Here is a 12,041-nt window from a genome sequence, read left to right on the forward strand (position 1 = left end):
CATCCCTAAGACTCCAGTTCCCACCTCTTCAACATCAAAAAAGGCCAGAGGAGGGAGTTTCCTTTAGAGAATTTGGAACAGGTGACAGGCCCAGACTCTGACCTTGGTCCGGGCCCCAAAGATGGGGGGGACCCCTGGTTAGGCACAGACCGCTGCCATCCCCAGAGAGCAGGCTCTTTAGCCCTGCTACTGGGCTCATGAGCTCCCCGGGGCAGTCAAGGAGATGGTGGAGGGAAAGTGGGGAAGGGAGGCTAGAGCTTCTCCCCAAGATTCTCTCCCCCTTGGAGGTTCAAAAAATCAGTCCCACCCACCCCCCTGTCTCTGGTAAGCCCCCCCCTCCCCTCAAAGGGGGCTGGGTGGTATTAGGCTCCCTCCTCAAAGCACTCACCACTGAGCAACCCTGCCCTTCTGTTTGAGAAACAGGCAGCTCTTCCCTGGGAATTGGCTGCGAGGGTCTGGCCACAGGTCCTTCCAACTACAGAGCTTTCCTCTAGGCTGAGGAAGCTAGGCTTCACCTGATCCGAGAACTGGCCACCTCCCTCCTTCCCCCCGCCCAGCTCAGGCCCCTCCCCCAGCCCAGCCAAGGTTCCCCGGGCCAAGTCTGCCCTGTCGGGAGACTCCGAGGTCTCCTTGCCCCCCATCTCTCTCAGCGCTTTGTCTTCACACTCAAAGTTTCTTCCTTCATTTTTTCCAGGGTTCCAGTTCTAAAGACCTATGGGCCAGGAGGCAGATTTAGGTTTCAGTCTCACAGACTTGTCTTCAGCAAATCACTGCCTCTCTCTGGCCTCAGTTTCCCCATCTGTCACAGGAGGCTTTTGGCCTGAACGGTCTCTTTTCCGGCCCCCTTCTGGTCCAGTTCGGGTAGCCTTTGTTCTGAGATTCCTCCTAGCTTTAACGTTGTGTATTCTAGGGACCCGACTGGCTCTGCTTCTCTGGTTCTGCTATCTCCCCCCATGCTGACATTCTGCGCTCTCAGGTTCCTTCCCAACCGGAGGCGTCTACACAGTCCCTCTCAGCAACCCTGCTAACGTGACCCCTCCTCCAGCACAGGAGGCCTCCCTCATTTGGGGGGCAGGAAGAGGCCCCTTTCCTTTGAGGTGCACATTGGATTTTGCTCTCAAAAACAATGAACATCTCAAGGCTGCTTGCTCACTCCACCCCAAAACCCTCGTAATCAGCCTCTCCTGGTCTCTCTTTACTGTCCTGGGAAAGAGGCCCAGAATCGGGTGCTCCTCCCTGCATTGAAAATAATAAAAAAACCAGGAAACTGGAGTTCAGAATTTGTCCCAGGGCACAGGGAATCTATCAGCGACCCCTGGACTAGATTTATGCCTCCAGCCCAGTTCTCTGCTTTAAAAAGTCCCCTCTCAGGGGCGGCTAGGTGGTGCAGTGGATAGAGCACCGGCCCTGGAGTCAGGAGTCCCCGGGTTTACTTAATAATGACCTAGCTGTGTGGCCTTGGGCAAGCCACTTAACCTCATTGCCTTGCAAAAAACCTAAAAAAACTCCCAAAGTCCCCTTTCCCACTGTGATTTTTTTTCAGTTTTTTGCAAGGCAAATGGGGCTCAGTGGCTTGCCCAAGGACACACAGATAGGGAATTAAGCGTCTGAGACCGGATTTGAACCCAGGTACTCCTGACTCCAGGGCCGGTGCTTCATCCACTGCACCACCTAGCTGCCCCTTGCCCGCTGTGATTCTTAACCCTGTGATTCTGGACCCTTCTGGCAGTCTGGTAAAGCTTATGGGTCCCTTCGTTTCAGTCAGAGGTCAGTGAAAATAAAGTGGTAATTTCTTTTTACATCCAGGTTCATAGAACACCTCCCATTTTTCTTTGGATCTTGAGCACCCCCAGATCGATAACTTCCAGTCAAAGGCATCCTGGTGGAGGTGTTGGACTAAGCCCAAGAATCAAGGTATAATTGTGAGTCCAGGGACAGGCACAGGTCCCCAAGAACAGGAAAAGTTTGGTTAGATGACTCAGTGTATATGGGCTGAAGACGTGTCCAAGAATAAGCAAAGCCCTTAACCCAAAAGTGAAGACAAAGTCACTATAAATAGTATCTTCAGTGAATGACATCTGTTCCTCATCATTATGATGTACAAATATGTTTACAAAACCTCCCTTTTCTGGAAATGCTATGTGTACCTTGAAAACATACACATACTTAACTTTAATTTAATTATGTTCAAATATACCATGGTGTTAATTAGAAACCAATGTAAAGGGCAGGTTATCCCAGCTGTGACTTGATATGCCCACCCTTCCTGGTACCCAGACATTGACTGGGATCAATGACATCATTCATAGCCAGCCTCTGACTATGCCAGTGGAATCAGATAAATAGGCCTGCCTTCCTCAATAAATCCTGGCTACTGAAGTTTCTGTTCTTATCCGTAGTGCCCATTTTGGACAGGAGTCCATTAGAAACTAGTACACTTTTACCCACCTCTCTCCTAGATCAATCCACCTTTCTCTCTAGAGGGGCAGTTCTATTCCTTAATGGAGTCCTGAAAGGGAAGCCATATAACGTAAGAGTTACGGGCAGCTAGGTGGCACAGTGGATACAGCACCGGTCCTGCAGTCAGGAGGACCTGGATTCAAATCCAGCCTCAGACACTTAATCATTACCTAGCTGTGTGGCCTTGGGCAAGCCACTTAACCCCATTGCCTTGCAAAAATTAAAAAAAAAAAACAGAGTTATATCTGGGGAGGAGGAAAGATTAGCTGGAGAGAAAGAAGGAGCCTTAAGTAGGAAAAAAGGTTACACTCCCAAGAACGAACATTGGAGGAACGCATAAAAAGTCCTAATTTTTACATGCCTCAGACACTTAATAATTACATGGCTATGTGATCTTGGGCAAGTCACTTAACCCCACTGCCTTGCAAAAAGAAAAAAGAGAGAGAGAAAGAAAGAGAGAAAGAGAGAGGGAAGGAGGGAGAAAGAAAGAAAGAAAGAAAGAAAGAAAGAAAGAAAGAAAGAAAGAAAGAAAGAAAGAAGAAATAAAGAAAGAAAGAGAGAAAGAAAGAAAGAAAGAAAGAAAGAAGGAAGGAAGGAAGGAAGGAAAGAAAGAAAGAAAGAAAGAAAGAAAGAAAGAAAGAAAGAAAGAAAGAAAGAAAGAAAGAAGAAAGAAAGAAAAAAGAAGGAAGAAAGAAGGAAGGAAGGAAAAGAAAGAAGAAAGAAAGGAAGGAAGGAAGGAAGGAAGAAAGAAAGAAAGAAAGAAAGAAAGAAAGAAAGAAAGAAAGAAAGAAAGAAAGAAAGAAAGAAAGAAAGAAAGAAAGAAAGAAAGAAAGAAAGAAAAGAAAGAAAGAAAGAAAGAATCCCTTGGACAAGAGTTAGGAGATCAAGGGATCCAAAACTCAGGCTTGTGTCCGAGGACACACCACCTATTTTCCAAACTTTCCAATTCAGGTTTTCCATATCATAGTATCCTAAATTTAGGCCTAAAAGGGAGCTCGCAGAGGTCGTGTAGAGATAGGACTGGACTCAGGAGCACAGAGACCTGAGCAGGATGGAAGCCCACCTCTGCCACCCACTGGCAAGGTAAGTAAAGTGACCATCTTCTGCAAAATGGGATAATTGTACCTCCCCGGCAAGGTGGGTGGGAATCTGACAGGAGATAACCTGTGTGGGAAACCCAGCAAACATTAAAGCATTATCTAAAGGTCAGCAGTGACCATGAGCCTCCGGCTAGCTTTGATATTTCCAGGTTCTGTATTTTAAAGCCTCTCCCAGTCCTGAATCTTTGTGTCCCAAGGGCCCGCCCAGCTGGTATCCTGTGTTCTAAGGGCCCTCCCAGCTCTGAAGCCTGAGTTCTAGCACCCTCCCAATCCTGACTCTCTGTGATCTAAGAACTTTCCCAGTTCTGACACACAGGCCACACAGCTAGGTCATTATTAAATGTCTGAGGCCAAATTTGAACCCAGATCCTCCTGACTCCAGGGCCGGTGCTCTATCCACTGCGCCACCTAGCCGCCCTAACATCTTGGATTCTTATGGCCCTCCCAGCCCTGACATTCTGGGTTCCAACGTTGCTATTTGTTGGCCTTGTGAGCTTTTCCTTGCTAAATCCTCTCCAGGTTGACTGGGCTCCAAACTGAAAGACTCACAGAGCAGTTACAAAGTTGAACCCCCTCCCTCTTATCTGGTCTCTCTTCCCCCAGTGGAGAAGAGTCTGGGAGCCAGAACAGTTTTATTAGAAAATAGAGTGTTTATTCAAATGACATAAAACCCCAGGAGCTGAGCTGGTCTTGGGCTGAGGAGCAGTGTGGGAGGAAGGGGGAAGCCCAGGGGAAGGAAACCTGTGGGGCCCAGCCCAGAATGGGGAACTTTGGGGTCCCCCTCTCCAATTCCCAACCCTCCCAGTCCACGCTGTTCCCTCCCCTCCCTCCCCCCAGAGGCCGGGGCCACTCAGTGTCTGTCCAAAATCAATCTGGTCCAAAGTTGGGGGTGTGGGGTGGGAAGGAGGAGGTGAATGCCCCACCGAGGGAGCCAAAGTGCAAATCCAAGCCTAGAGAGGGTGTGGTCCAGGCTAGCACGGTCCAATTTAGCAGCCAGCTAGATAGGTACCTGTGGAACAAGAAGGGCTTGCTAAATGCAACGAAATGGTTTGGGATTACCTTCCTAATTCTGTGTTTTGGGTGGGTTTCTGGCTCCTCCCTTCCCCCATATTCCATCCCCTGACTCTCTGAGATTCTCCTGTATTTGAGCTCTGAGGTTTCCCCCTCTTTCTCCTCCAATCCTAGGCTTGAATCTATTCCCCATTTCACTCCTTCCCTCTCCATCACCTCCAAGTGGCAATATTCAGACCCTTTCTTGGGGACACCAGGGGTCATAGGGGTTTTGATGATGAAGAAAGCCCTGAGGAAGGGGCCCCCACCCAGCTCTAGTACCTGTGGCAAACCTCCTCTTCACCAGAGACATGCGGTACCCACTGCCCACGAGCTCGACATCTACTCCAGACAGGGTGCTTCCCTCACTGGTGAAGTGGGCAGCCACTGGGCCTGGCATGCTGGGCCCTGACAGAGGTTCCCAGCTGGCAGAGAGATGACCTTGGCCTGGGGAAACCAAGGCAGAAGATGCTGGTCTAGCCTCATCCTCATTCCCTAGGATACCCTTCTAGGCTTGAGGAGAGAGCATTCCCCCAGACTTCCATTCCCTTCTTAGCAGTCACAGAGATTCCAGGGTAGACTCCCCACCTCCTCACCCCAACCACCCTGAAGTCCTAGAGCCGAGGTGGTGGTTCCATGGAGCCCAGTCTTGGTCAGCATCTCCTTACCCAGATCCCTGGGATGGGCATGAGGATGGATTCTCTTTCTTAGAGCATTCTGCCAGGCTCTCTGCCCTGTTGGAATCACCACCCACTCTGGAAGGACCTGCTTACTGACAAGCCTCCCTCACTAGACTGTGAGCTCTTTGAGGGCAGGCCAGTTTATGTCTTCCAGTGTATCTCCAATGCTTAGTAGATTATCAGGGGCCTAGTAGGTGCTCAGAAAATAATTTATTGATTGATTATATTCTAATTTTTTTGTGAATAAGTTAAACAAACCCCACATTTTACCTCTGGCGGGGCAGGGATTGAGCCCTTTTTTCATCCTTATAGTTAAGAATAATAGGCCAGTACCTTGAATACAGTATACATTTAATAAATGTGCTCAGTTCTGACATCTGGGTTCTAAGGGCCCTCCCAGCTCTAACATGCTATGTTCCAGGGGCCCTCCCAGCTCTAACATGCTATGTTCCAGGGGGCCCTCCCAGTTCTGACATTCTGTACTCTGTGTTTCCAGGGCCCTTTTGGCTGTAAGATTTATGTTTTCAAGTTCTGTAGAGGAGAATTTAGAACAGGAGGACAAAAGATGCCCAGGAAGTTCAGCAGAAGCTCATCCTTCCCCCCACCTCCAAGGGCGCAGGCTCACCCCCTTCCTCGGACACATCTGGAAGTCTCCACAAGAGCCTCTTCTCCTCCAGGTTCCTATGGGGGGGGGAGAAAGGGTAAAGTCCCCAGCCTCATCATTGACTGGGCCCAGTCCTTCCTCCTCCTATTCCTACCAGAACTCAGACCCTGACCCTGGGTCTCTAGCCCTTGACAGGTGAGCTGGGACCTTACCTTATGAGCTTCCATACACCTTCCAGTCATTTCCAAACAATTCCCACTCCCTGTCTCACTCCCCCGCTTCCAGCCCAGCTCTCCTTTATGTGCCATCTTTCCTTTTTAGAGTAAAAGCTCCTTGAGAAGACTATCTGGTTTGCTTATATTTATCTCCAGAATCTAACACATAATAAATGATTAATAAAGTGCTTTTATATTTAAACATTCAAGACACTAAGTGGCACAGGGGACAGAGTTCTGGGCCTGGAGTCAGGAGGACAGGAATTCAAATTTGACCTCAGGCATTTACTAGCTGTGTGAACCTGGGCAAGTCACTTCTCCCTGTTGCCTCAGTTTTCTCATTTATAAAGTGACCTGGAGAAGGAAATGGCAAATTACTCGTTTCTTGAACATTGTCACAAAGAATCAGACATAATTCATTGACAAAATCACATTCCATTTACTCATTCACTCAAATAGTTCCTTCTGCAGTCTTAGTTCTGGAACAGGGACTCCCTAGCTTCCCTCAAAGCTTATAGGCCACCTACTGGGGTCTTCCTGTTCTCCCCAGCTGCTGACTTCCACCCTCGATTGCCTCATGTTTGTTTTGAATAGACTTGATGCAGTGGTCTTTGAAAATGAAGGACAAACATTATGTGTCAACTGGTGTGTGTGTGTGTAGATGACTCCCTGGATAGAATATAAAGTCCTCAAGAGCCAGGATTGTCTCTCTCTAGCACCTGGCAGAGTGCTGGCTATATATCTTAGATCCTTTAAGTGGGTTTGTGGACTGATGGCCCTAGAATTCCAGAATATAATAGGATCTCCTGTACCCACCACCTGAAAAACCCAGGGAGAGGCTCACCAGCTGGCAGCAGGCTGCAGACGGACATTCGTGACAGGCTCCTCAACAGGCAGCAGGATCTGAACGTTGGTGAGTGGGGTGGGCAGGGCCATGGCGCTTGGGCAATAACTATACTCCACTGAAACTTGGGTCAGGGCACGGCCACACTGCCAATGGGCCCTGAGCTGCAGAGGAGCTGACTGGGCCCCAGGTTTGGAGAACTGGGCGGGGAAGAGGTGGCAGCTCAGGATAGAGGTCTTGTCTTCTGAGCCTCCCCACCCCCCAATTTCTCCTGTGTGCTGGCTGACAGCCTCCTAGCCACAAAGACCCCCTTCCAGCTCTAAATCTGATTAATATTGTCCTTGTATATGAGTAATGAAAGCTCCCCATCCTGTCTGGTCCACTGGGGGATCCATGGATAGGCTGGAGAGCCACTATTTTATCTCCCTGAATATTCACTTAGAGCTCTTGGGATCACTGCCTTCTACAAGTCCAGGCCTTCTGAGATCATCTAGCCTGGGTCTGCTTGCCTAAGCCCCCATACCCACTCCCATCCATGTGTCTGGGCCTTCTGGGATCCTCTAGCCTGGGAGTCTGAGACTTCTGAGGCCTTTGCCTCTTTTTGTCTGTTCCTCTGGGCAGTCCCTGGCCCTCCCTCTTCCTGCCTCCCCTTTCTGGTCTCACCTGGTACCTAAGCAGCACCACATTGTAGTATGAGGCTGCCGGAGTCTGCTCAGCCTGGCGTTGCAGATGGCCCGTCAGAGCAGACATATTCAACCAGAAGTCCTTGGTGGCTGGATCACTTTGGGAAGGGTCACTATGGAGCAGGGTTAGGGCTGGTTGGCCCTGGTTCCCCACAGCATCCCAACTCCCCTTCCCCACTCCCAGGATCTTCCACACAGGAAGGAGTCTGTCATCCAGCTGGTATCCCAGGAGTCCATGCTTCCAGGATACCCCCCCCCCAGCTTTCTGGCCAAACTAGCTGCCCCTGCCCCGGCCGCCTCCGCACCTGAAGAGCAGGTCAGTGTTGGGCTGGAAATGTTCAATGACAGCCGTGCGGACCAGACGGAAGCTGAGCACAGGCAGGGGCATCGTCCCACTGAACACCCTCACGATCCCCGCAGGGAAGGACATGGTCAGCTCGCCTGTCACCTTCACCATGCAGCTGTGGGGCACAGAGCTCAGAGGGGGCCCTTCCCCTCCCCCCAGGACCCCCACCCTCACTGGGTCTCACCTCCAAGACAAAGCTTTCCTAGGAGGAGCTACACTCAGTTCAAATCCCTCCTTGGACACTTACTAGCTTTGTGACCTTGGGTACAGCCTCTCTCAGTCTGTTTTTCTGTTTGTAAAATAGGGGCTTTAAAATCACCTACTTCCCAGGGTTGTTGTGAAGATCAAATGAGGTGACACATGGAACATTTTCTGTATCTCAAAAGTTTTATAAATGCTCAAGGTCATTATTGTTATTATTATTGTCACCATTGTATTTTTATATTTATTATTCTATTTATCTTCTATCTTTTATTATAGATAAATCCTATAGTATTAACTATAGAAAATATATTTTACACATAAATAAAATATATATTACAACATATTATGTTAATTTATAATTGTTTATTATATTTAACATGTATCATTTCTGTTTTAATATTAAACATAAATCTAGATAAACATTATAATATGCTATTATATTATATGACATAAATATTATAATATATTATGCTATATAATATAGTTAGATATTATATTTTCTATTATGTCAACTCTATTAATATACTTACTGCTATTTTATTATTTTTAAATATTTTGTTACTATACTATATTAACATACTACATGTTATTATATGTTTTATGTAGTTTCTTCTGGTTAAGACCTGTGATTTTATCACTGTGGGGAATTCTTAGCATGGAAACTTCCTCCACAGATGCAGACCCGTGTCTTATTTAGCTTTTCTAGTCTTAGATATTTGTCTAAGCCACTGAGAGGTGTGGCCACAGGGTTAGCATGTTTTAGAGGTTAAATGTGAAATGAGGCCTTCCTCCTCCTACTCACTAGTTCATACTAGCTCTCTCAGGAATACCTAGGCCTTGATCCTAGTCTCTGGATCTCTCTTGAGTCTCAGAATGCTGACATAAGGAAGACCAGGGGACCTGCAAGGATTGTGTCCCTATTTTACAAAGAGGGAAACAGAGGCCTGGAGAGGTGAAGAGACTCCTCCAAGGTGGTTCAGTGAGTTAGTTATTCTGATTCTATCCCCAATGTCCAGCCTTGGTCTCTGCCCACTTTGACTATCCAGTGGACTGGGACCGGGGGCAGGACCAGAAAGACTAAAGAGGCAAGCAGAATGGAAGATGACCCAGAGACCCCTCCTCTCTTTTCTCCTCAACCCATCTCCTCCAGTCTGTGGCCTACCCAAGGGCATCCTGGCCCCGGAAATAGGCATGGATGTACTCCGTGAAGGCTGTGGCTACAGGCAAGGCATCCTGAGAGCCTAGCACCACAGGGCTCGGGCCTCTGGAGATCCCTGCAGAGGAGAGAGAAATGAGACAGGATCAGCTTTCAGCCCCAGGAGCCATTCCTGCCCTGACAAGTGGCGGACCAGAGTCAGGGAGATCTGGTCTCATTTTACAGTTGGGGAAACTGAGGTCCAAAAGGGGGTTAAAAACTCATCCAAGGCAAGTGTAGGGCAAAATTAGGCTCCAGGATGACTCAGTTAGAAGGGAAGGACTACAGACAGGAATGCCCTTAGCAACAGGGGGTCCGGGCTTTCCTTGGAGTCCACCAGGGATGGGGAGCTCACTACCCACCTAAGGTAGTAACACATTTCACTTCTGAACAGCTTTCATTGTTCCCAAGTTTTTCCCTAACTCCTCCATCCTGGGCTCCAAGTTCCCCTGGGAGCTAAAACAAAGGAGGTTAATCCCTTTTCACTGTAAAATACTTAGAGGATCAAAGGATTTAGACCTCTCAGGAGATCTAGTCTGAAGACTACAGGAGAAAAGTGAGGCCTAGAGAAGCTATTGCAAATTTAGTCAGGCAACCAGTGTAGGGAAACATAAGACAGTCTCTGCCCTCGAGGAGGTTCCAATCTGATGGTCATCTGGCTGCTCCATCTCAAGACCTGAAGTCTTGTCTCTTGTCCTGCAGTCTAGAGAGCCCTATCCAAGCTCTACAGGTTAGCTCTGACCCTCTCCTGCCCACCTCCCCAGGCCATTCTGCAGGGACCCCAAGACATACCGAGGCCTGACTGGGAGAAGCCGCTGCTCCTCTCGGGGAGGCTGCTGGGGACGGAGGAACTCAGTGGAGAGGGGCTCAAGGAACGAGACTGGAAGCAAAGTGAAGTGGAGACTATTAGGACTGGTCAGAGGTCAAGTCTAACCCTCTTCATTACAAAAATTGAGTCCAGAAACCAGGGCGGGGGGGGAGCATGAAAACCCAGCAATCTGAACTCTTTACCTCAGATGATGTGGGCAAAGGTAAGAGGACCAGTGGACAGTGCCCACTTCCTCTTCTGCTGCCCCTAGAGTCTCTTCCTATTCCTCTATCCCCCCCTCATTCTAGCCATCCAAGGTCCTCACTTCCTGTTCTGGGACCTGGCACAGCCTAGACCTAGGAGAAGTAAAGCATGTGCCAACTAGTCAGCCCTAACCCTGCCAGGGGACTGCAGCACCCTTACCAGGTCTCCATTGCTCCGGGTGAGGGCACTAGGTGTCTTCCTGGGATGACCTCGTCTGGGTAGAGCTGCCTGTCCCTCCCGGGGTCCTGCATCGGGCAGAGCAGGCACCAGATCTGGGCATTGTAGAATGAGAACAATAACAATAATGATTAGTATTACATTGTTAGGTTGGCAAAGCACAGTATATGCATATACATGCCAATGGGCACAGAAACATATATTATGTGTATATCTCTATCTTTACCTGTCTCTATTTCTATCTCTATCTACTTATATAGCTCTACCTCTACCCCCTTCTCTTTCTGTATAATTCTATCTCTATCTCTTCCTCTCCTTTATCTCTCTAATACAAGCCTCTATCTCTGTATTTATATTTATACAGCTATATCTATCTACCTTCATTCCTATTGCTATCTCTCTATCTCTAAATTTAGATCTCTCTCTATAGCTATGGACATGTATCTCATCATTTGAAGCTTCTAACAACTGGTTGCGTGGTAGGCGTTACTGCGATCCTCTGGAGGGCAGTAGGGCAGGGGGCTGAGCGGCTTGCTCAGAATCACACAATTTGACGTGTTTGGGGCAGGATGTAAACTCAAGTCTACTTGGCTGTGTACAGTGCTCTAGCCACTTGAATCCAAGTTAACTGATTTGAATTTCTAACACTTCAAAGTTTATAAAGTACTTTCCTCACAGAGTAAAGAAAGATTATATTCTCAATTTTACAGATTGGGAAACTGAGGCTCAGGGTGGAAAGGGATGTGCTTGAGGTTGTATGCCAAGAATCACTGGTCAAATAAGGGTAGCCTTGCCCTCCAGTATCCCAGACTTGGGTCCTTTCCACTACATCCCATTCCAAGATCCCAGGAAGCTTGGAAATGAAGGGAGGGGAGAGGACTCAGCTTCCCTGAGCAGTGGGTGGGAGCCAGGAGAAGGCCTTCAGAGTCTCTATCACTGGGAGTACCTGAGCAGAGCTAGACCTCCTGGCAAGACTGAAGAGAGCAGGATGTTGGACTGGACCCACTAAGGCTTCCCATCCCCCTTAGCCTCCCCATCTCTGGGATTCTAAGATCCTCTGGACCTGGGCAAACTGGAAATCTTGGGAGTGGGGGAGGGATCGATGAGGAGGCTCAAACTCACCATCACTTGTCCAGGGGTCAGGGTTGGATTCGGATCCTGGAGGCCCCCCTGGTGCAGTCCAGGCAGGGCAGGTATGGGGCCGGGTTGGTGGGGAGCTAGGAGGCCTCCTGGCCCCAGGAGGACTCTGTGGTGTGGCCGGTCGGGGAACCCAAGAGTCTGGAGAGGGGCCGGGGGCTGGGTGAGATGGGGAGTCCAGGCCTGAATCCTCCACATTCTCTGGGGATGAGGAAGAGAAGGGAGATGGGCTGGAGGTAAGGCCGTAGCTGCCAGGGCCTGCAGAAAGGGAGGA

At 48.8% G+C, this 12,041-nt stretch overlaps 2 protein-coding genes across 5 annotated transcripts in view; both read right to left on the reverse strand.

Annotated features, from left to right (window-relative positions):
- Nucleotides 1-510, reverse strand: part of B3GNT3 (UDP-GlcNAc:betaGal beta-1,3-N-acetylglucosaminyltransferase 3) — a 34,826-nt gene extending 34,316 nt beyond the window's left edge. The window contains exon 1 of the mRNA XM_074204863.1: nt 389-510. The gene's annotated coding sequence lies outside the window, so the exon portion shown is untranslated. The remainder of the gene's footprint in view (nt 1-388) is intronic.
- A 3,862-nt stretch (nt 511-4,372) lies between these two features.
- Nucleotides 4,373-12,041, reverse strand: part of FCHO1 (FCH and mu domain containing endocytic adaptor 1) — a 50,447-nt gene continuing 42,778 nt past the window's right edge. For all 4 annotated transcript variants that reach the window (XM_074204859.1, XM_074204861.1, XM_074204860.1 and 1 more), the window contains 10 exons: nt 11,753-12,025; nt 10,613-10,725; nt 10,174-10,261; nt 9,349-9,460; nt 7,942-8,097; nt 7,617-7,749; nt 6,954-7,153; nt 5,916-5,971; nt 4,893-5,057; nt 4,373-4,569 (listed from right to left, as the gene is read on the reverse strand). In XM_074204859.1, the coding sequence (XP_074060960.1) occupies nt 4,547-4,569; nt 4,893-5,057; nt 5,916-5,971; nt 6,954-7,153; nt 7,617-7,749; nt 7,942-8,097; nt 9,349-9,460; nt 10,174-10,261; nt 10,613-10,725; nt 11,753-12,025 (1,319 nt within the window). In that variant the 3' untranslated portion in view covers nt 4,373-4,546. The remainder of the gene's footprint in view (nt 4,570-4,892; nt 5,058-5,915; nt 5,972-6,953; nt 7,154-7,616; nt 7,750-7,941; nt 8,098-9,348; nt 9,461-10,173; nt 10,262-10,612; nt 10,726-11,752; nt 12,026-12,041) is intronic.

Source organism: Macrotis lagotis, chromosome X (assembly GCF_037893015.1).
Source record: "Macrotis lagotis isolate mMagLag1 chromosome X, bilby.v1.9.chrom.fasta, whole genome shotgun sequence".
NCBI lineage: Eukaryota > Metazoa > Chordata > Mammalia > Peramelemorphia > Peramelidae > Macrotis > Macrotis lagotis.